The following is a 24,729-nucleotide window of genomic DNA, read 5'->3' as shown; positions in this document are numbered from 1 at the left end:
TTGTGGGCACCCAAGAGGGGTTTGTAAATTCAAGCGATCTATGTGAGAAAATATTAAACTAGAATTTATCACTGTGATACCTTTAAATATGTATTGCCTGAAAGTTTTTAAGAGCCTTCAAGTGGTTGAAGATAATATGCAGACAAATGTGACATACTATAGTACTTATGTTATGATAACAGAATATTTTTATTGTTGATTTATATAACGTACTATGTGTAGAGCACCTATATAAATACCAACTCAAAAATGGAAGATAGGGGCTTCCCTCGTGGTGCAGTGGTTGAGAATCTGCCTGCCAATGCAGGGGACACGGGTTCGAGCCCTGGTCTGGGAAGATCCCACATGCCGTGGAGCAACTAGGCCCGTGAGCCACAGCTACTGAGCCTGCGCATCTGGAGCCTGTGCTCCGCAACAAGAGAGGCCGCGATAGTGAGAGGCCCGCGCACCGCGATGAAGAGTGGCCCCCGCTCGCCGCAACTGGAGAAAGCCCTCTCACAGAGAAGGAAAAAAAAAAACAACGGAAGATAAATACTCAGATACCTTCCTTCTTACATGTCACATTTTATGGAAGTGATTCTACCAAAAACTAGCTGAGCTTATAATTAATAGCTAATTTATTTTCAAAATCACTCTAACATTTATAGAGTGCTTGTTACATCCCTAGCAATCAGGTGCTTTAAAATCATTACCGCATTTCATCCTCAAAACAACCTTATGAGGTTGACAGTATTATTATCTCCCCTTTACAGATGAAGAAACAGGCTTGTAAGGTGCAGACAATCAACCAAAGTCACACACCTGAGACACACAGAGACAGAGACTCAATCCCTGAGCCTTCTGACTCCTGGGCCTTGGCGTCGATGTCATCAGCCTGAATCGATGTTGCCAAATGTGATTACATCTTATCTATTTTGTTACAGAAAAGTTTTCAGCTCTATGAACTTTAATGTTTACTTCAATTAGATACAGTATAATGCATTTATATTATTATTAACATATGTAATTATGTTAATTAGACCTAGTATAATACATCTATGTTGTTATTAACATATGTAATACAAGAAATGTTGCTTTTTTTCTGTTTTTTCCCTCAGGATTTGGGGGAAGTGGGAGGTAAGGAGATCTGTAAGGAGAAACCTTTATTATATTTATATGTACCTACGTACATATGTATGGATGTACAGAAAAGGGCTATAATAGCAACAATAGCTACCATTTACTAAAAACCTGGCATATTTGCATTTTATAGGCACTGCCTGTAGCCTTTACAGTAATCCCACACCTCCCCCATTTAATGAGAGGAAACAGACAAATACCTGGAGTTACCACCCAAGACTGTTTCTCTCCAAAGGCCAAGGCTTTTCTACTACACGTGCAGTCTCTGTATCTACAGGCCAAAATAATTCCAGAATACCACTATTATCTGTGACTGTCTTATGCCCATCCACTGACACAGGGATTCCAGAAGGAGATAAGCAGAGGATCGCATTACTCATTAAGTGGTTCCCAGGTGTCGTAAAGACCTTGCTGACCCCTTGCTAATCAGAGTCATAGACGACGTTTCAGAGCAGCAGCAAAACCTCTTGGAAACCCTCGACCCAACGCCCTCATTTTGCTGCAGAAACGTCAGAGGCCCAGGCAGGAAACAGGACGTGTCCAAAGTGACAGCAGGCAAGTGACGAAGCCGGGGCCAGGACTCCGCTCTCCGCTCCTTCTCCGCCCTGGGCCTCCCTTCCTGCCAAGGAGGGAATGGGCACGAGGGGCCCCAACTCTATGTCCCGACCACGCAGCCGACCAGGAGAGCAGTCCGTGTTTATAAACCTCACATCACGTACAGAAGAATCGCTGTGCAGCCCAATCCCGCAGGGGCCCCTTCCCACCAGAGTCTGTGCCGCACGGACACCCGAGGGTGGGTGAAGCCCCAGAGCACGGCCCGAGTTACTGGTCCCATCACCCCACGGGGCTGGGGCAAAGCCTCAGCCCCCGGGGAAAACGCTGAATGGCAGCCACTATCTCAACACCTGCTTTTCTCCAGAGATGCTCAAATGTGTGGGAGAAAGACAGGGCTGAGCTTCACCAGAAAGGCGAGGTCGTGAAAGAAACACCCACACACTGGCCTGCGTCTCTGGAGTATCATCTGGGAATCAGGAGCTGGACGTGATTAAGGTAAAGAGGAAATGTCTGAGATCTGCTTATTCCACATTCAACCTTACCTTCATCCATCACCCGCTTTTTAAAAAGTTCCTTCTTTTAAATTTCTTCATTTGAGAGGCAGCATGACACCGTGGAAAAGCATGGAGTGTAGAGTCACGCAGGAACAGACTGAACGTGAGGTGCAGATGTTGAGGAAAGCTGTTTCATCTCTCCAAGCCTCAGTTTTACCAACTATAAAATGAGGATGGTAACATCGAGGACACTCACAAAAAATTAATAACACATATACTTTTTATGTGCGCGCGTGAGCGTGTGTGAGAGATAGAAAAATGATTTGCACATGGACTGAATAAATGGCAGCTACTGTTCTCACTGTTATACATTTGCTTTCCCCCTTCTTTTCTTCCACAATATATATACCACTTAATAAAAATCTAGCTCATTACTGCTAACTTGATGTCATTTCTGCAAATGCACAATCTCCCATTAACAATAACCTGGGAGAAAGAAATAGAAGCCCATTAAACGAGCAAGCGATTCTGTTTTGTCCACATCAACTGATGCAATCTATGAGGTTCAAGCCATTGTTCAAGCAGAATTACTCTTTCCTCACAAAGCGGGCGGGTTTGGAGCCCTCAACACCACGCCCTTGAAAGCCTGTCCCAGCCTTTTCCTCACAGCATAAAAGGACAGTTGGACGTCCAGAATGCACTGAACAGATCCCGGGGAAGCCCTTTAATGCTATTATTCACTGATTTTTATAATCCAAGAGAGTAACATAGTATTTATCAGTATTTACATTTTTCTTTCTTTTTGCCAAATTACATTCTCCTATCAGATAAGTTCAGTTTTCATCATTCATTCACTAAGTTCATTTAAATCCCAACAGAGTTAAATGTTTCAGTTGCTATTTTCTGTGAAACTCAATGCCATTTGTGAAAACAACCTTTCCCCCAGTGAAACAATGCAATATTAAGAAGAAATTTTTAAAGCATTCCGCTTTCCTTAAATAATAAAATACAAGTCAAAAATGAAGTGGAGAGGGAAACCTACAGACTGAAAGGGAAGAAGGAGGCATCAACCAAGCACAGGGGGCAGACCTTATGTGAAGCCTGATTCAAGCCAATGGTTAAGGAAATTTCCCAGTGAGATGATTAACATGTAAACACTGACGAGAACATTGATGATATTCAGGAAATTCAGGTTACTTTTCAGGTGTAATACGTGGTAATTTTTTTCCAAAGGTCTTTTAGAGGAAACTAGTGAAATGTTTACAGATGAACTAATCTGAGGTCTAGGATCTGCTTCAGAATAATTTGGGGTGGGAGTGGGGCTGGCGGTGGGCAGGGGTAGAGATGCAGCAAGACCGGCCACGAGCTGATCCTGGCTGAAGCTGGGGGTGGGTAACTGAGAGTTCATTACACTGTGCTCTCTATTTTCACAATTTTTTGTAATTGTGCATTAAAAAAAGAAGGTAAAAGTGAATGAAACTTCACAAGATGAAACAGTCCCCTCCCCCAAAAAGGCATTCTGTGAGCGTCGTTACATCCGAATTCAAACAGTAGCACATACGTGTGTACATGTTCATCCAGAAGACCAGCTTCAAAGCATTAAACAACATTAAAAGATCTTTGAACAAACCTTGTAGTTTAAACCAACACTATCATCATTTGAAATCTGAGTATATATAACTCAAAAGTCATTACTCACCTTTTTCAAAGCACAAGCCTTTATTACTTTTTCATATCGTTCTTTTTCATACTTTTTTCCCAAACAGAATGTTACTCCCCACAGTTCCTGAAAACACCCAGGGCTGCTGAGAAACATACGCGATCCTCCCGTGCACGTTGACCAGCCCCTGGCTCGGGGGCAGTTCCCCCAGCACAGCACTCAACAGTGACGACTGAAACAGATGGCAACACACAGGCGTGAACAGGCAGCGCTCAGGACGGACATGCCCGCAGAACAACTGTCCCCACCCTGGGCGCTTGATAAACGATAGAACCCTTTCCTTTAGAATAGTGAAAAAATAAGATTCTAAACCTTTCATTTAGAATCTTATTCTAAAGGAATAGGATTAAGTACAGTATTCTAAACCCTTTCGTTTAGAATAGGATTAAGGCAGTAGGGACAAAAAAAATGGAAAATAACACTATTGGTCAACGTAAACTAATGGTTGATAAGGATTATTAATAGTATAACAATCTACTCTGCCCAAGAGTTTCGCCCAAATGAAGTGCTATATTCAGCAAAGACTAATTAAGAATGTTTAACATTCTCAACAAGCAGAGCAGCCCAGCAGGACGTGTATTTCATGTATCTGATGTTTAATGCAGCTGTTCTTGCATACAGGTATCCTTTACGTGACAAATACTTGCACTTAAAAAGCTGTGTGTGAAGAATATATCCAAAATTATTAAAAGAACTCTGAAGTGAGTTGTGTCCAAAGAGCAAAAATCCATCATAAAGGAAGTCATCACCCTCTTGTGCACACATCACCCTCTTGTGCACACATCCCAAGTTTAGATTTCTGTATTTTGTTGTACAGAACACAGGAGACTAAGTGCATGTGCACATGTTCTTAAAATCTCTTGCAACACAGAGACGTGGCGTGTCTGTGTCCACACCATCACAGCGCTCACTACACTGGGCTGAAATAATCTGCCTGCGTATCTGTCTCGCCCCAGAACCTGGTTGCCTCTGGAGGGCAGAGGCGTCTGGGTCTTGCTCACGTCTGTATCTTTAGCTCCAGCACATGGCTGCACATTCACTACACGTGTACTGACGGGATCAAGTCAAGTCACATGAGGAAATGCTCAAAGCTTCCCGGAAGAGCCATTACAACCTCCAGACCTCCTGGAGGGACCACTGTGACAGAAAGAAGTCCCCATTGTCTCTGTCCATCCACAATAGCTGTCACATAAATCATTTCCTTCACTGAGATGTCCAAAGTCCCAACAAGCAGTTCCCAACTGTGTAACATGAAGCACCAGGAAGGAAAACACAACGTGCTTACTAGCTTATTAAAATAATGTACTTAATAGAATATTCAGTATGAAGTTTTTAATCATTTGTAAGTTTTCATTATGACCCTTGGTTTTAACTGTCTATTTCATTAATCTCCACAAGGTGGCAGCATAAGTGCATACATGCCTGGCCCTTTACTAATAAATAATTTGAAATCTCCACTAATCGCTCCATTTTCATTTGATAAAGAATGAATCTCAGTAACGCTCAGCACGCAAAGGGGCACTTTATATGATAAAGTCACTCTTGGTAAATTAACTCTTACAAATAACGGTCAAAGCTCTAATTTCACAAGAGCTCTAATTTAACACCAACAGCAACAAAAAATGGGGAATAAAGAAATTAACTATGGGGACTTCCCTGGTGGCGCAGTGGTTAAGAATCCGTCTGCCAATGCCGGGGACCCAACACTGCCAAATATAAATGAATAAATTAATTAATTAAAAAAACTCTATTAAAAAAATTAATTATGACATCATGGGTCAGAGTGATAAGGCCTCATATTTATACATGTTTCATGCATTACCTGTCCTGGCTAAACAGGGGCAGTAAAGTACTACCGTAAGAAAAACAAAAAACATGAAGATACATGTGACAGCACACAATCCAACGTGAGGGAGAAGGACAAAGTACTCATCATGCCAATCACAGGTAGTATTCCTGAGAGACGTAAGAGCGTATGCATGTGTTAAGAAAATTGTCAGTAACAGCTAATGTTTAAAAAAAAAAAAAAAAGAGTGGTTACACTTGATTAGTAAAATGCCCAAAAGATCGAAAGGCAGAGTCTGGATAATCTTCAAAATGAAAAATTTTGCTGGAAAGAACTAAACTAATTATAAAACATTCACATACTAAAAAAAATGACAATTATTTTTTATCACCAAAAAAACTAGCCCCAGATTTTATAGGTATTACAAATCTATCAATAAGAGGCTAGATTTTAATACATGAGAAACATTTTTTAAGCTTCTCCATTCCTTTCTTCCTGTCTGACACCTAGGGTTCCTATTTTACCACCTTTCACTCAGTTATGACAACAAAACAATGAGCCACATACAAACATCAGCTTCCCGTTGCAGCCCCTCACAGTCTATCAGGGCCGGACACTTGAGTTCCCTCCCTGTTCAGGCTTCAGGATCGGGCACTGCTCTGCCGTGACCAGAAGGGGGCAGCACTCGACAGCCCAGGGGTACCGGGGACTGTCTCCTGATTAGCCAGGCTCAGGCGACACTGACTCAACAAGGACCATCTGAGGGATGATCATCTGATCATCAGCTGAGCCCCACTCCGTAGCAGAGACCGTTTGAAATCCCCGCCCCGTGGAGATTTGGAGGCTCTCACAGGACCATTTATTTTAAAGCTTCAAGATTGAGACCAAGTCCCATCATTTCACGAATGAGACCTGGGTCTCCGAAAACCTCCCCCACCTGCCCACCTGGCTGTATAGCGGAGCAGGTTACAGAGCTCATGTCTATCTCCTGCCTCCCAACCCAGCATGCCCTTCATTCAGAAGCAGCTTCTCCCCAAAACCTCCAAGGACTGTGCCCCTCCCCCTCCGAGGGCTCTCTCACCCATGACCTAAGTTGACAGGTCCTAATTACTAATGACGCCAGCGTGGAACAGAATCCTTCCATAGGCAAGGCCAGGACCACAGAATAGGGTGCAAATTGCAGGGAAGTCTGAGAACATGTTACTAAGTTCTTGAAAGAAGGACAAAGGAGCTCATTTTAAAATGCTACATAGTTTGGTACAAAAGAAATTTGGTAATGGGTCATTCAAAGTATGTGTTAGCATTCACACAGAGTCGCCTTTACAATGAAACTTTAATGATGCTTTCCATAAATGTGCGTTACGATGAGAAACACCACGCTGGAGGTAAACCCATGCGCACGGAGGACCATGGAACCAGGGGGCAGGGGGAGCGTTTCGGTCGTCGGTAAAGGGGCTGCACAGGGTGTGCAGTATTGACAACTTCTTGAGAGCAGACCCTGTGTGTTTTCTGTTTGCCTGAACGTCATAAATAAACCAAGTGTTGGAAAATCACCAGTTCTCCCTGTCAGCTTGCCGCACAGTGCAACCCTGCAACTGGGAATCACTGGTGCTCACTATGCCCTCCTGCTGTCGCCTCCCCGTCCCTGGCTGCCACCAAAGTAGCCAGAACCATCCAGAAGCTAAGGATGGGGAGCCTCCACCCTGCCCCAGAGTAAAGATCCGTATGAAGATCCATGGCTTCACTCCATATGTAATAAGAGGACCTGAGGACATCAAGGCAAAAAATGTACACTGATCCCCCAAAGCCTCTGGTCTGTAACAACTGTTCATGTACCTGTTAGTTAACCCACTCCACACTGCAGCATTTTGTCTGTCCAATCCTATAAAGTCTAACATTACAAACGTATGTGCTTGAAGTTCAAAATGTGCTGGTACTTTGAAAGCTCTCCTGAAAGTGAGATGGAGAGCAACATGTCAAACGTCTTAGGCTGATTTTATACTTAATCTCCAGTAGTTGCAAACCTTATTCCTGATTTTGAGAATTTTTATAACATACTTTCAGTAAATGAGCAAGTCATACTTTACAACATGTGTAAAATCTGAAAATTCTCCAATAAATCTATGTCTTCAGTTGTCTGTTAGCAGTCAAGATCTTAGAATGAAGAATTGTTACCTCATCCCAAAAAGCAGTGAAATCTTGCACGTCCACTATGGTTTTACCATCTGATGGCAGCTGAGGGTTGCACTGTGATATCTCATCAAGTAACAGAAAATTCTACAGAAAAGGAAAAACAGATTGTTTAAACTGCAGGAATAAAACACAAACAAAAATAATCGCTTTCCTGGAATTTGCAATAAAAAATTTTATACAGCTTATATATCATTTTGCCAACTATATTTAAAATGTTGGTTCACATCAGAACATACTAAATAATATAGAGAATAATATATACTATTATTATAGCATATAGTATATACAATCATATAGTATACATAGTACACATGTATAGCTTATTATATATATTATATATGTATGTGTGTTTGTAGGTGTGTGTGTATATATATATAAATAAATAAAAGAGTTCCAGGCCATGAGAAAAGTTGTAACTTTCTCAACAAGTATACTGGTTTACTAGTTCCTCCTTAAGGAGAAAATATGGCTCCAAACTCCAACATAGTTAAAACCCGGACATTTTTATTGTTTTACTTTTGTGTTACTAACAACAAACAGGGGAGTTGGAGTTGGTAGGAAATGATTCCATAAATATTTCCTGAATCCCACCATGTACCAAGCACCATGCGACATACCAGGAACACAGAGAGGAAGGCCATTTTCAGGCCTTCAGGAATCAGGTGGCACAGGACAGGCTGGGAACACAAGACAAACGGCAGAGACTCTGAACGAAAACCCTGGCTCTGCCTGTTTTGAGTCGTGACCTTTTCCTGGGCACTTAAGTATACTCTGGTCTTCTCCTCACGTGTGTTAAATCAATATCGCTGCTTGTCATTAACTATCACTGAAGTCATTGCTCTAAAAATGAAATGCTCTTATTAAGTTTCTCTCTCTTAAGAAATAGTTTACAAGCAACTATTCACAATCACTTGTCTCTTCTCCTTAGTCAACGCCCTCTCTCCTCGACAGCAGGAATGGCCGCATCTCCCACTTCTTATTATTTTCACACCCCTTAGCAGCTATTCAATGCAATTCAGCTGAATAAAACCAAGTCCTGCGAACCACTACTGAACTAACATAACCATATATAGGAAAACTCCCTCTTGCCCTGCAAGTGCTGGACATAATTCAACAAGAAAAGCTACAGTGGTAGAGAAATACCACCCTCACTGCCCACTCCCCCCACCAAGAACTGTGAACGTGTGGCAGACAGAGACTGCTGGTTGTCCTCAAAATCTGCTCTCGTTCCTCTGAGGTGACAAACCCCAGATTTTAGCTGGCACCTGGCAGCCTGGAAGGAGGCCCTCTCTCTCCAGCCCCCCGAGCAGATAGGTGTAGCCACGTGACTACATCCAGGCCGGTGGAAAGTGACAACGTCCGGGACCTTCATCCACCCCACGGCCTGGGCCTTGGAGGTCACCAGCTGGGTCAGGGCCACATGCAGAGGAGCAACAAGAGAGAAAGAGTCTGGGTCCCTAGCACCCTGGAGGATCATACTAGCCACGGAACTTGTTATGGGGTGAACTGTATCCCCACAAAAAAGCTATGTTGAAGTCCTAACCACAGTTACCTCAAAACGTGACTTTACTTGGAAATTGGGTTGTTGCAGATGTCATCAATTAAGGTGGGATCACACTGGAGTAGGGTGGGCCTGATACTGAGCAGGACCCTGTAGGGCTCCTGGGCTCAAAAGCCTTTCTGAGTCGCCCATTTCTTTGATTACAGGAAATAGGCTTCATTCAGCCTCCATGACCTTCCCTGAGTTCCAACAGGTAGGTTCAAGCTGTTGTTAATTAGGGAAAGGAGGGGATGGGAGACAAGGAGAAACAGTCAAGAGAAACAATAGTGCAGCCTTGCGGGCAGGGTCGTGGTTCCCCATCCAGGGATACACAGAAAGATATCTTTGAGCTGTTTTGCAGATACTGAAACCCACACGAGGTGGGAGAAGTTAACGGTTAAGCACATCGACCCCAGACCAGCTGGAACCAGGTCGATGACGTTGACTCCCACTTACCTCCCCACCAACCAATCAGAAGAATGTCCACCAGCTGATCACGCCCTCTTTGAACCATTAATATAAAACTTCTCACTACCCCCTCCAGGTTGAGACACACAGTTTTGAGGGCATTAGCCCACTGTGGCCCCCTTTGCCTGGCAAAGCAATAAAGCTATTCTTTTCTACTTCACCCAAAACTCTGTCTCCGAGATTTAATTCAGTGTCAGGACACAGAGGCCAGAGTCGGCTTCAGGCCCTGAATCCAATATCATTGGTGGCCTTATGAGAGATGCAGAGACGGACACACAGACAGAAAACAACCACACGATGATGGAGACAGAGGTTGGAGTGATGGCAGTTACAAAAGCCAAGGAACGCCAAGGTTTGCCTGCAACCACCAGAAGCTAACAGAGGCAAGGAAGGATTCCCCCATCGACTAAAAAAATATATTCACAACCTAAAAGTTGAGAGTGATGTTTTCTTCTGCAGTATTCCTAGGACTTCAAGCCCAGGAGGCAGCATCTCAAGTAACTACGAGAAAACTGCTCCAAGGAGGCGAGGCAGGAGCTAGGATATATAGGAGTTTTGCAACAAAGGGCAAATAGTAGGAACAAAAGGGTACTGTTAATTAAAGAAAACCAGATATCCCAAGTTAAGGAATTTAGTGCTTTTCTATGTATGGGAAGACGCAAGAGTCTGGGCTCACCGAACTCATTCCCCTGATATGCACCTCAGCTATCTGGGGCCAGTGTCCTGTGTTTTCTCATCCTGAGTTTCCTCAGGGCTCCCCAAGGGGAGTGGCTGCAGTCTGATGGCTGCTAGATGGCGGGTATTCTTTCCCTTCCTGAGTTTCCTCAGGGCTCACCAGCTCATTTTGGAGCGCTGTAATCGCTGATGAGTGTGACATCCTCGTTTACTGATATGGCAGGCAATATTCCATTTCTCACCCCTTGCAGGATTCAGAGAGATCTTGAACCTCCTGACATCTTGATTTCAGACTTCTAGCTTCCAGAACTGTGAAACAATAAATGTCTGTGGTTTTAACCACCTGGTTTGTGATGCTTTGTAACGGCAGCCTCAGGAAACTGTTACAGAGCCTTACAAGGATTCTTGAATGAGAGCAAAACAAACTATCTGTGAAAACAGCTTTAACATGGGTAATTCTAGGACCCACAGGCAAACTGAGTCCTAAGCAACACAGGGGGCAACTGAAACAAGCACGTGAGGATGTCTGAGAAATAAAAACGACACACGAATAGTAACCTACTACCTTAAACATCATAAACACCCTTCAAGTCCTTGACGTCCCCATCTATCATGCCACAAAGCTACAAATGTGATTGCAACCTTCTACTTCAAAGTAAAAACTGAACTTGAAAAGGAAGACGGGATCCTTGCATTTCCCTCAAAGACCAGCTGGCGGGAGATGCGATCCACTCTTTCCCTCCTCTCAGGCTCACTGAGAACCTGAACACTGGGCACGGCTGCCCCTACCCGCCCCGAGCCCGTGTCCAGCAGGAGGCAGGATGGACAGTGGTCTGAGGACTCCTCTGCAGGCTTTCAGCCACTGCAGCCTGAGTTCTCTCTCCACTCCACCTCTCCCATCGTCAGCCAGGTACCAGCTCTCGCCTGTGCTGCCACAGTTCATCCCTCTCCCAATTCTCCTTTCCTCTTGAAACATAATTTCACAATCTCACTTACTATTGCTGTAGCAGAAACTAGTTGAGACACCCCCATTATGTGAGCCCTTATTCAGCCCTTATTCTTTCCACCCATTCAACCGGTCTACAGGTTTTTTTCCCCCTCTCTTTCTTGCTTCATTGCACTCTGAAAATGACTGCCCTCTAGCTAAAGTTGTACTATGCACCTGATATTTACTTCTCCAAGACAACACTCCCTAACCTTCCTTTCCTTTGTGAGCATTCTTCATTCCACAAAGAAGGTCACAGAATGATAACCTCGAGGACCACCAGAACCTGTTCCAGAATCACCTGATGCCAGCCCTAATGATCTCAGTGTCTCCAGGAGGAAAGAAGAATCCAAGACTACAGCAGCCCCGATCCTTTTCTACAGCCCTATTTTCCACTCTGAAACTCTAAGACCCCTTCCTGTTTCCCAGGAAGGTGGGGCACAGTCTTGAGAGCGTTAGCCTGCTGTGGCCCATTCTGCCTGGAAAAGTAATAAAGCTACTCCTTTCTACTCCTCTAAAGCTGTGTCTCCGCGTTTCTATTCGGCACTGGTGAGCAGAGGCCTTTTGCGGCAATACTATTAACCATTTGAAATACTGATACAACTTTTTTTTTTTTTTGCTGGTTCCTTCCTCAGCCCTCCCCAATACCACCGACCCTCCCCCAACACCACTCCCTCCTGACCTCTTTACAACACCTCTGAGAGTGTCCACCACACTTAACACCCTCCAGTGACCCACAGCACCTAAGTCCATACTCCCACATGGCCTCTGCCTGGACGCCCTGAGTACTAATCCCACCCATCCTTCCAGGCCCATCTCAAATGCTAATCCTCCTGGGAACCAGCTCAGGATGTTCCAGGCTGGCACTGCGCTCCCTAGCTCTGAATCCCCATAGGGATATTAAGTCACCAAGATGGTAGACACGACATCATTCACGCACTTACACAGACCCAACTCCAACTAAGACTGGGCCTTGCACAGAGTCGGTCCATCGTGGGCATCAGCTAAAGGAAGGAACAGACTGTAGGGCTGGTTCAAATCCGTCCAACCACTATCTGCATGGCAACAGCCTTACATAGTCTGAGCTAACAGAGCAACAAGCAAAAGGTTATACGTATGTTATACATCTTGTCTAGACAGAGGCAAATTCCAATTTCAGCTTAAGCATGTTACCAAGACAAAAACTCAATATTCAGTGTGTGCATGGTAGAACAGAAATTCCCCACTTTCAAAAAAAAAAAAAAGTAAGTAAAGAAAGGTATTCCCTAAATGAGGAATTACAACTATTGAGCACTTGTCCACAAATAATAGGTCTGAGTGGGTAAAGAAGTCACAATCTTCCAGGGCTTAAATGACACTCCAACACATGACCAGCTTGTAAAAAGGTGCCAGAAGTGCTGGCCAGATTTTTCTCCAGGACTCAGGCTGATGAAAACGCTGAAATTAAATTGCCATTAGAGCCATGAAGTGCAGACCCAGAGCAGGTCTTGCAGGAAAGTATCAATGTCAGAACTGCAGCCAAAAAGGCTGACATCCAAGTAGCTGGTAGGGGAAAACCTAAGCAGCTCTGTGAACAGTATAACCTCAGAGATACCTTTTACAGATGTAAAAGTCACTGAGGACTTTCAGTGCTCTGAAGTTAAGACAAGATATCTGGAGTTGCGCTGCTGAAGTTGTTCAATGCCAAGAACTTCAGTCCCCCTTCCTTACTGAGAGAAAAATAGAGGGACTTCTTGGCCCTCTAAGGTCATAATAAATCGTTCATTTTCTGTACATGAAGAAAAGGACATTGAAAAGCACGTGTAAACAAGAAGACACAACACTATGAACATGTAGGTTTGCCTCGAGGGTATGGACCATCGTACCACCTCCAAGGTGACCTGACTGGAAATCCTGGAAGACGGCCCATCCAATCTGCTGAGTCCCAGGCTGCAGAAGGCAGTGGGGCGGCAGGGCTTCAACACAACATCGTGTTCTAAGCTCTACGTGCCCGCCACGATTCCAGCCCGCCTATGGTCAGACAACGCCCTGTTCTGACTACCTGGTCAATCCACTTGGCTGGCCTTTTCGTCCACTCCTGCTGAACTCTTCACCTTCTACGTGGGCATGAACACATCTAAGTGAAAGGCAGGGAAAGGAAGAAAAGTGAACATCCAATCAGCTAACTGTATTCATTGCCTAGGACCTGTCATCTAACAGGAAAGGAGGCTGAATCAGGCCAAGGGCCTGCCAGCGGTGTGAGTCTTACAGCAAACACCAGGCATTTCAAGAGCCTTTCAGAATTCAAAACTAAGTTCACGCTCCTCTCCTCCCCTATTCCATATATCAATGATTCCAGGTGATTCTGCAGCCCAAAATCCCAAAACAGCCCACGATCCACCTCTCCCCTCCCCCCATACCCAACTCAAGACCTGACCTGAGTGGCTCTCAAATCTGGCCAAGTCTCTCTATTTCACACTAAACCAAACCACACCACGTGGTCCTTGGATTGCATTAGCCTCTTGACACGTCTCCCTGCCTCCGCTCTGGGTCCCAATCCCCAGCTCCCTGGCCCCTTCCTTAGGCTGCAGCCAGGGTGAGCTCTGAGGTAATAAAAGCTTTCATGTTACCTGTAGGGTCCTGTATAGTCCCCTGCTCAGGCCTCCAGAGCCTCTCCTCTGCAGCCTCAGACACTTGTGCTTCCTCAGATGCATGGATCCCCTTCTTGTGCACTAAAAGCCTGTGTCCCATCACCCTCCCCAGGGAAATGCGCAGCATCAGCCGTCCCCCTCCTCCCCCCTCCCCCACGTAATTCTCCAGGTAACTTCCTCAGCCTTCCCAGGAAGCACGACCTCCAAAATTACACCAGCGTCTCTGCCAAAGCACCTCATGGCCCCTTGGACTTTTCCTTCCAAGGACTGATGACACACAAACGCGCATCCACAGTGAGTTTCACTACTTAATTCTTTATTAATCCCCCACTTAATGAAACAAATTCTAAGCAGGAAGGACTCCTCTGCATTTGCCACCTGCCATTGTACATATGTATCTGGCACCTCGCCAGGCATCAGGTAGATACTCAGTTATTTTGTGGAATAAGTGATTGAATGGATGAATAAATTCCAAATTTGTTCCCACAAAAGTCTAGCATAAACCAAGACAAGTTTTTCCTCTCAGCTGATTTTAGTCATAACGAGATCTGGTCGTCTTTCATATTTGCTGAAATACATTTTGGCTTTGTGTGTTTCTTTCTACAACTAGGGCAACGTTTCCCAAATGTGGCCTATTTTCAGGTATACAGGAGCATTTACTAAAGACGTAGATACCTTGAGCCCCAGACAAGACCCAGTGAATCAGAAACTCCAAGGTGTGACCATTTAGTTTTAAAAAGCACTCCAGGTGATTCTGACGAACTAGAGAAACAAATTTTTTAAAGGGTTATAGAAACCATATACAGAATCTAAGACCTAAAAGACAATAATATTTCAACGATTACTTCAACCCACCAAGAAGGAGTTTGTCACGCTAACACCAACCCTTCTCACCACTCTCATTCTTGGCCACTTGTCCCACCTTTACTGAAAGCAACTACTGCCAAAAGAAGTTTAAATTCCTAGACCACCTTCCTGCTGGAAAATTTATGTACATGAGGGAAAATTTAAGTTTCTTGCCCAAATCAAAGATGCTTCATTCATCAGGACACAAAGCAGCCTGACAAAGTCAGCCCCAGAAAATCCAAAGTTCTCAGCAGGTCATAATTTTAATGTTACTGCACACACCTACATGAGAAGGAATTTCAGGACTCAGACAGTTCAGATGCATTTTTGAGGAAAAGAAATAAAATCCACCCAAATATTTGAGCATAATTCCCTGAAAACTTTCTGTAGGACTCCTTTCATGCTACACTCTTTGGTGCATCACATAATCCGTCAAAGAATCAGTTACCAGTTTTTCCACTAAAACCATGCTTAATGGTTAGGCATTTGCAGGAACCCAGACATCATGGAGCTCGATGGTTCCTCCAGTTGCACATTTTCTGAGCACCTGCTATTTGTGAGGAGTATAAAGATGAACGAGGCACTGTATCTGCCCTTTAGATAAGTCTGGAGTTCAGGGAGGGAAAGAGATCCACAAACACATGGCTCAGTGAGGACGAAGTCACATCCAGGAGCTCAAAGGAAGAGATGGGGATTCAAGAGGGTGTGATGTTTAATTTTATGTCAACCTGGCTAAACCCAGTCCCCAGACACTTGCTCAAACACATATTACAGTGAAAGTATTTTTCAGATGAGATCAACATTGAAATCAGTAGACTCTGAGTAAAGCAGATTATCCTCTGTAATGTGGGTGGGCCTCATGCAATTAGACAAAGGCCTTCAGAAAATAAAGACTGACAAACTCCAAAGAGGAGGGAATCCTCTCTCCTGACCACCTTCAGACTTGAAATGCATTTTAGCATAAAGCTTCATTGTTTTAATCTTCTTTTATCTCACGATGATCAGGAAGACAGTCAGACTAATGTTGTTAACCAAGTAAGACTGAGGTGTTCCTAAATCCCTGCCAGGCCCAAGAGCCCAGCCCAGGAGCCAGGCCAGCAGAGTCTACATGAACACCAGGCTGTGCAGGGCACAGTTCCTCTCTCTAGAGAGCAGGTCCACCAAGTCTGAGACAGGCCTGCAGCTTGCACCGGGACACACCTCTCTTCGAGCTACAAAATACAAAGAAACCATATGGGACTAAAAATAACTGTGTGCATGCATAGTTGGGGCAAATTCTGGACCAAAAGATTAAAGAAAGACAAAAAACCCAACTGCCATTTCTGAAGAGCTGGGAGCGAAAGAACTGGGTGTCGGGAGTAAAAGCAGGGCACCGCGCATGTCCCCCTGCACTCAACACCACAAAGGGGTGGGCAGACCACCTCAGCCACCCGTCCAGTCTGACCCCTGGACACACCCCACCCTCATCCAGTATAAGGAATGAGCCCCCCTCAGCGAGCGAGGGAACCTGTCACTTGTTCTCGCTCCCTCCTGCAGCCAGTTCAGGGGCCCCAATAAAGCCTGGCCTGAATTTCTTGTCTGGCCTCAAGTCAATTTCTACTGACTGGGGAAGGCTAAGAACCCTGGTCGGTATCAAGTCCAGTAGGGCTGGTTTGAGTTACACAGATGAACACACAGAACAAGGGGAAGATTCAGATCTATTCCCACTCTGGATAAGATCCAGTTGCCCTGCGTTGAGACCCTGCCAGGGCCCGATGTTCCAGGGATGCCTAACTCCAAGCTGCTCCCTCCCTCTGCATTTCTCTGGCATCTAGAACAGGTTGAGCCACCCTGGACCTCCGTGGGGTCCCAGCTGTTTCCTGCACCTGTTGTTTCAGGCAATCCAGTGTTTATTTGATGCCCATGACGTGTCCAACATGGGCCAGGCACTATGCTAAAGAACTACCAGATACAGTCTGCTGTGAAAGGCCTTAGAATACTCCTGGGGAGTCAGGATCACCCCACTTGACATGACGCTGGGCGGTGCGGGACTGGCCGTGCACATAAATGGAAGCCCTAGATCAGTACGAACGAAAGTGCTGGGAGAGGGGCATAGGGCTGCCGGAGGGCTCAGCATCACTTGCTTAAATCAAGGACAGACGAGAAGGCAACCCAGGGGGCCCAGAAGAGTGAGCCAAGACCCAAAAGTGGGGATGAATGAGGCAGGTCACAGGGACAAGCCCCCTTCCCCACTCCCCCGCCAGAGTGGAGGGTCATGTGCTGGGAAACAAATAGAGCGGCCAGTGGAGCCTAGAGTTTAACATTTTGATTCTGCAGGAAACAGGGAACCTTTGAAGGTCTTCAGAGTAAGAGGAGATGATGAAAACTAGACTTAATGAGATATTCCACATGACCAAAGGTACTAAGAAGGCAATAATGTAACAATGGTTAAGAAACCGGGCTTTGGGCATAATCCTGGTTCTGTCATTTACGAGCTATGTGAGGATGGGTGAGCTATCTCACCTGTTACAAGAGCCTGTTTCAGATAAGTCATGAATATTCCTCCCTCTCTTGACTCAACTCCCTCCTTTTACCTCGACCCTGCTATATATATACAGTGCCTCAGCCTAAACTGGGTTGAGAAGTTGATTTGCGAACTAAGTTCCTGCTTCTCCATTTTTTGGCCATGGAATAAAGCTTGTGCTGTTCCAGATTCACCATCGGTTTAATTATTGGCTGTGGGAATCCGAATGGAAAAACAACCGCCCCAGCCAAGATAACGGTTCTTAGCCTTGGCTAGGACCCCGGCATGAGTCCAGGCGACCAATTCGGTGACAAGTACAGCAGTTACCTACACAAGGAACATAGGCTCCAGAACGAGACCGCCTGATCTGGGATCCTGCTCTGCCACTCACTAGCTGTGTGATGGTAGGAAACTTACTCAACCTCTCTGTTTCAGTGCCTTCAGGTGTAAAATAAGAGGTAATAGCTCCTTTCCTTCCAGCAGGAAAACTGGAAATTGGTGCCTACCAAAATCAATGAGAAGTCTTAACCTTCCCATTTCCATCCACATACATTTTGAAAATGCACAAACAGAAGGTGTTTAGAGAGTTCCATGCCCTGCCTGAAGTTAAGGAGACGTGTCTACTTTGTTATTATTTACATTAACTACACCCATACACCTTCTTCTAGGCCCCTCTTGCCTTAAGGGCCATCAAATAGCCAAGAGATGTGGCTACACACACTGAATACACCACAATCAAAATAAGCATAGGAGCTCCCATCCCGTGGGGATCCCCTAGACCATCCCATAGAAAAAGAAAATATCAGAATTTGTGGGAAAGATGAATGGGTTAGGGTCCAGAAACAAAAGATCTAATAATCACCCAAGTGTGATTAAAGCCCCAAGGTTCGGACTTCCCTGGTGGCGCAGTGGTTAAGAATCCGCCTGCCAATGCAGGGCACACGGGCTCGAGGCCTGGTCTGGGAAGATCCCACATGCCGCGGAGCAACTAAGCCCGTGCACCACAACTACTGAGCCTGCGCTCTAGAGCCCACATGCTGCAACTACGGAGCCCGAGTGCTGCAACTACTGAAGCCCACGTGCCTAGAGCCTGTGCTCTGCAACGAGAGAAGCCAGAACAAAGAGTAGCCCCCGCTCGCCGCAACTAGAGAGAAAAGCCCGTGCACAGCAATGAAGACCTAACGCAGTCAAAAAAAAAAAAAAAGAAAATCCGCCTTCCAATGCAGGGGACGCGGGTTCGATCCCTGGTCACGGAACTAAGATCCCACATGCCACGGGACAACTAAGCCTGTGCACTGCAACTACTGAGCCCACGCGCTCTGGAGCCCACACCACAACTAGAGAGAAGCCCACGCGTTGCAACGAAAGATCCCGTGTGCCGCAACTAAGACCCAACGCAGCCAAATAAATAACCAAAAAAAAAAAAAAAAAAAAAAGCCCCAAGTTTCAGGCCCATCTTGTTAGTAGTCCCAGCTACTAGATGGAAAACTTTAGTTAAGAGCTTCACCTCTCTGAGCCGTTTTTTATCTGTGTGTTTCCCCCCAGTTCAAGGAACCTTCAGTGGTTTCAGGACCAAATGATTCCTAGGCATACCACCTGCATCAAGACCATGCACTGCTTCTCCAAAGGCTAAAGATATGGATAAGACCCCACAGGCTTCAGGGACCCCATCCCCAGAGTGGTCCTCAAAGGTAGAAGTGGAAATATTCGAAATAGGGAAAGGGGCTGGTCAAATACACACTCCAGTAGTGGCTGTGTGTCCCAATCAAAACGTTTTCAAGAATAAAATAAATATTAAATAAAAAATAAGTGTTTTTTAATCCTTAAATAAAAAATAAGTGTTTTTCACCAACACGAAATTTGCCATGATTAGGTACCAGGACATACAGTGAAAGACACACAGGGAGAGAGGGAGGGAGAGAGAGACATGGTCATAGACACAAGGACAGAGGGAGCCGGGTGCAGTTGGAACGCCCTGTCACATAAGATACATGGGAAGAGGTGGTGATATTACTGGAAGACGGCATCGGTCCAGGGCGCTAACTAGATACAGGAGGTGGTTAATAAGCTGATTGCTTTGGCGTAAACAGGCTACAGCTTTAGTTCAGAACTGCGAATTCCTGCGCGGCCTGGGGGAAGCCGGCTAACGGTGGAGCGCGGGGACGCCAGTCCCTCCTCCCGCTGGGTGGTGACCCCACTGGGCCGCCTCGGGCCTCAGCCTCCCCGCCTCCTGCTCCCGCTCCTCCTCCTGCTCTCGGGCACTGGAGGCTGGCGGGGCGACTAGCGGCAAGAGAGGAAGACCCTGTGCCCCAGCCACCAGGTCGCGAGGTCTCCCTCCCCGGGCCTGCTCCCGCCCGCCCCGCGCGCCCGGGCGCAGAGGGGAACACGCCGCCGGCGTGGGGAGGCTCCAGCGGCGGCGGAGAGCGCTCCCTCGCCCCAACGCTCTGCCCCCTAAAGGGCGCCGGCGGCGGGATGTCGCAGCTCAGGCGGGGAGCTCACCAGAAGAACAGGCGGGAGCAGGGGTTCGCGTCCTGCAGCGAGCTGGGCGGCACCTCCGGGTTCACCGGCAGCATCTTGCCACCGCTGGCGGGGCGTCTGGAGCCCCGGGCGCCTCCGCTCCGCAGGAACCTGGAGTGGAGCGCCGGCGGCCGCTCAGTCCGCGTCTACCCCCCGCCACGCCGCCTTCCGGGAACGCCTCGGGTCGGGGGCGGGGAGGGGAGGAGCGCCCTCTACGCGCAGCTGCCTGAGGCCTCAGAGATGAAGCCTGCGCGCAAGGTGCGGGGCTGCCGGATGAAGCGGGGCCGAGCAGACGCTGCCAGGAGCCACAGGCAGGTGTGAGGCAAGGCCGCAGGCGCAGTTGATGGAGGCGGGTAGGCGGACTGCACAGCACACCGGGTCCAGCGCGCAGGCACCCACTTACTAGTACCTGGCTGCAAACTCTGCCAAAAGTGCTTGCTCTGAGCCCACGCACCCACCCAGAAGGTGCAGAGAGGAGGCTCAGGCTCTGCCCACCTTTGCTACTCAAAAATGTCCCCTGGGGGACTTCCCTGGTGGCACCAGTGGTTAAGAATCCGCCTGCCAATGCAGGAGATGCAGGATCGAAGCCTGGTCTGGGAAGATCCCACACGCCGCAGAGCAACTAAGCTCCAGCGCCACAACTACTGAGCCTGCGCTCTAGAGCCCGCAAGCCACAACTACTGAGCCCACGTGCCACAACTACTGAGCCCACGTACCACAACTACTGAAGCCCGCACGCCCAGAGCCCCTCCTTCTCAACAAAAGAAGCCACGGCAATGAGAAGCCCGTGCACCGCAATGAAGAGCAGCCCCGGCTCGCCGCAACTAGAGAAAGCCCGCGCGCAGCAATGAAGACCCAATGCAGCCAAAAATAAATAAACAAAAATTTTAAAAAACTGCTGTAACTAAAAAGACAGTAACAAGTGTTGGAGGGTATGTAGAGAAATTAGAACCCTCATACATTGCTGGCGGGAATGTAAGATGGTACAGCCGCAAAGTTACCATATAACCCAGCAATTCTACTCCTAGTTATCCATGCAAGATAAATGAAAACATATGGCGACGTGAAAATCTAGATACAAATGTCATAGCAGCACTATTCATAAAAGCCAAAAAGTGTGTTGGGGGCAGGGGGAACCAAGTGTACATCAGCTGATGACGGGATAAATAAAATGTGGTATTCCTTGCAATGGAATAGTATTTGGCAAGATAGATATACTGACGCATTCTACAACATGGATGAACGTTGAAAATATTATGTTGAGTTAATGAAGCCAGCCATTGACTCTAGTCAGGATGATGAGACAGCATCTTAGGAGAGATTCAATCTTGTTGGGCTTGATGATTCATTCCCAGACAAACCTCAGGGACACATGATGCAAATGTGCAGCTGTGCAAACTATAAATTATTAAATGATCTACAGTATCTCTGTCAAATAGTCAAAGCATCAAGTGTTAAATCTGCAGTATGTTTAAGAGTAATACCAAAATGTGGTTTAGCTAAGACAGTTCTGGACCTCAAGCATTTTCTACCAAGACACATAGGACAAATGGCATTCACAACTTAAACATACTTCAGTGGGTATCCACAGTTCTGAATATGGTGACCATTTCTGTCACTTCACCTTATAGTAATATATCCACCTCTGTAACCTCAGAAGTCAGCACCCAAATCAAATCTAGCCAATCATAACATGCCGTGTCCCTATCAAAAGGGTATGGCCCGGAGATAACCTCATGGCCCACACCAGACCAACTGGTTTTCTTCCTTGAGAATGTTTGTTTTTGTTTTTGTTTTGGCTGGAGCTAGAAAGGGAAAAACCTCAGTTTCCTTTCTGAGAAGGGAGTTACATGGATATAACTCCTAACTGCTGGTAGTCATGTCTTCCATTTATGTGGAGAGGCCTAAAAGAATAAAGCAGGTACCCAAAGGAAAGTCATCACATCAACAACTATTTAGCTAAACACCTACTGTGTGCCAAGAACTGTTCCAAGAGTTAGGGATGCACAAGTGAACAGGGTGAGTGGTGCAAAGCAGCATCTTAGTGGCATCAATTCTCTGGGGTTCCCGAAGCTAATAGAATCCCTACTTGGATTGTGTGACCTGCTATAGCAGAAGTTGTCACTTTCCATGGCATTGGATAAGATAACTTGGGTGAGTGTAGATTTTTTTTAAAGGGAAGAGAGACCTGTTGCATCTGGAAGAGAGGGGAGGACACTAGGCAAACTGCCACCCCCGAGACTGGGGAGCCCCCCCCCCCCAGTGAATAGAGGAAATGGAGGCTTCCCGGACCAGAGACTCAGAGCAAAAGCACCAGGGGGACCTGTGCCTGGGGAGGAAAACCACAGCTATAAGTGACAATTGCTGGAGGCTCAGTGTGACCATCTGAGAGCTAGAAACTCCAGGGGGACCCCGTCATGCGAGGACTCACGACACAGGGAGATTTTCCTCCAGGAGCTCCACCAGGATCCTACAGAAAATACCAGAGAAGAATCCCTCAGCCTTCCTGCTGGGGGAGGGGAAAGTAGCCAATTTGAAATAGACCAGAAGACTCGGTCCTCTTAACAAGGCTTGCCCTTGGGGGAAACTAGTTAACCAGAGTCTAACCTGCTGGGCTGTTAGCTGAGCCTAACTGACCTGGGGGAAGAGAAATACCCAGCTTCAACTGTCTCTAGCCGTCCTGTCCCACATAAGGGAAGGGGTGGGGGGAGAAAAAAATGAGAAACACTTGTGAAGTTCATGGTCCAGAGGTAGAAGCTCACTGGGGGATTGAGACTTAATGGTGGGAGCTGCCTGCCCTCACACCTCACCACCTCATTACTAAGGCTTTGTTACAGCAGTTCCTTTAACCCAGGACATTGTGTCTGCATATCGAACAAAAGTTACAAGGCACACCAAAAGCCAAAAAAACCCACTTTTTTTTGAAGAGACAGAGCATGCATCAGAACCAGATGCGGCAGGGATGTTGGGATTATCAGACCAGGAATTTAAACGCAACTATGATTAACACACCAAGGGCTCTAATGGATAAAGTAGACAGCATGCAAAAACGGATGAGCAGTGTAAGCAGAGAGATGGAAATCCTTAGAAAGAACCAAATAGAAACGCTAGAGATAAAAAGCGCTGTAACCGAAATGAAGAATGCCTCTGATGGGCTTATTAGCAGACTGGCCACAGCTGAGGGAGGAGTTGCTGAGCTACAGGATATATCAATAGAATCCACAAAAACCAAAAAGCAAAGAGAACGAAGGCTAGAAAAACCAGAATATCCAGGGACTGAGGAGCAAATACAAAAGATTCCACATCTGCGTAATGAGAATTCCAGAAGGAGAAGAAAGAGAGAAAGGGATAAAAGAAATGTTTAAAACAATAATGACTGAAAATTTCCCCCAATTAATGTCAAACGCCAAACCACAGGTCCAGGAAGCTCAGAGAACACCAAGCAGAATTAATGTCAAAAAAAAAAAAAAAACAGGGGCTTCCCTGGTGGCGCAGTGGTTGAGAGGTCTGCCTGCCAATGCAGGGGACACGGGTTCGAGCCCTGGTCTGGGGGATCCCACATGCCGCGGAGCGACTGGGCCCGTCAGCCACAACTACTGAGCCTGTGCATCTGGAGCCTGTGCTCCGCAACAAGAGAGGCCGCGACAGTGAGAGGCCCGCACACCATGATGAAGAGTGGCCCCCGCTTGCCACAACTAGAGAAAGCCCGCATGCAGCAACGAAGACCCAACACAGCCAAAAATAAATAATAAATTTAAAAAAAAAAAAAAAAAAAAAAACAACAACCCCTACAACTAGGTATACTATTTTCAAATTAAAGAAAAACACTTTGGCTATGAAGGAATAAAGATAAGAATTGCATTCAACTTCTCTTCAGAAATCATGCAAACAAGAAGAGAGTGGAGTGAAAATTTTTAAGTGTTGAGAGAAAAAAAAAATCACCAACCTAGAATTCTGTACCTTGTGAAATGATCTTTCAAAACTGAAGGAGAAATATTTTTTTCAGACAAACAAAAATTGAGGGACTTTGTTGCCGGTAGACTTGCTTTGCAAAAAATGTTAAAAGCAGTTCTTCATTGAGAAGGAAAATAATGTCAGAAACAAAGACCTACATAAAGTAAGGAAGAGCATCAAAGAAGGACGAAGGGAATAGTTCTGCAAGAGGAACAGATAAAACGGTATTGAAAGCTTTGGACAGTGGCCAGAATGGAAGAACTTTCAAAAGCTGTATCCTGAGAGTGTAGTGACAAAAGCAACAGAGAAGTTGTGAGGATTTTAGCAAACAGGCTGTTAGACTCTGCCTGCCATTCCCATTCCTTCACTTCTCTTTCATGGCAACCACATGTTGTACGTCACCTCACCTGTGGACTGAGGATCAGCCAGCTTCTTGACTTGTGCATTGAACCATGTTTACTGCACTGATGGTTAATACCTTTTATTGACTCAACTGTAGGTTCTTTCTGGATTCCTAACATTTGACTATTCCTGAGCTTTGGTAGCTAAGGATATTATTCTTTTTTTACTTTGCAGTGGGTTTTGCTGGATTCTGCCTGGTGATGGCATTTTACTACTGACCACTGTCTACCACACAGAGGAACCAAGATAAGGTGGTAGCTTCTTTACTGCCTGCAGTGGGTTTCTTTGGATTTTGTGTGGTGACAGTATTTTACTACTGACCACAGTCTACCGATGGAGGAC

At 46.0% G+C, this 24,729-nt stretch overlaps 1 protein-coding gene across 1 annotated transcript in view; it reads right to left on the bottom strand.

The window, feature by feature from the left end:
- Nucleotides 1-24,729, bottom strand: part of LOC137751878 (ATP-binding cassette sub-family C member 4-like) — a 144,621-nt gene that overhangs the window by 104,407 nt on the left and 15,485 nt on the right. The window contains exons 2-4 of the mRNA XM_068526525.1: nucleotides 20,258-20,393; nucleotides 20,014-20,165; nucleotides 7,850-7,951 (exon numbers count right to left, since the gene is read on the bottom strand). Of these exons, the coding sequence (XP_068382626.1) occupies nucleotides 7,850-7,951; nucleotides 20,014-20,165; nucleotides 20,258-20,393 (390 nt within the window). The remainder of the gene's footprint in view (nucleotides 1-7,849; nucleotides 7,952-20,013; nucleotides 20,166-20,257; nucleotides 20,394-24,729) is intronic.

Source organism: Eschrichtius robustus, chromosome 18, assembly GCF_028021215.1.
Source record: "Eschrichtius robustus isolate mEscRob2 chromosome 18, mEscRob2.pri, whole genome shotgun sequence".
NCBI lineage: Eukaryota > Metazoa > Chordata > Mammalia > Artiodactyla > Eschrichtiidae > Eschrichtius > Eschrichtius robustus.
This window is presented reverse-complemented; position numbering and strand designations above follow the sequence as displayed.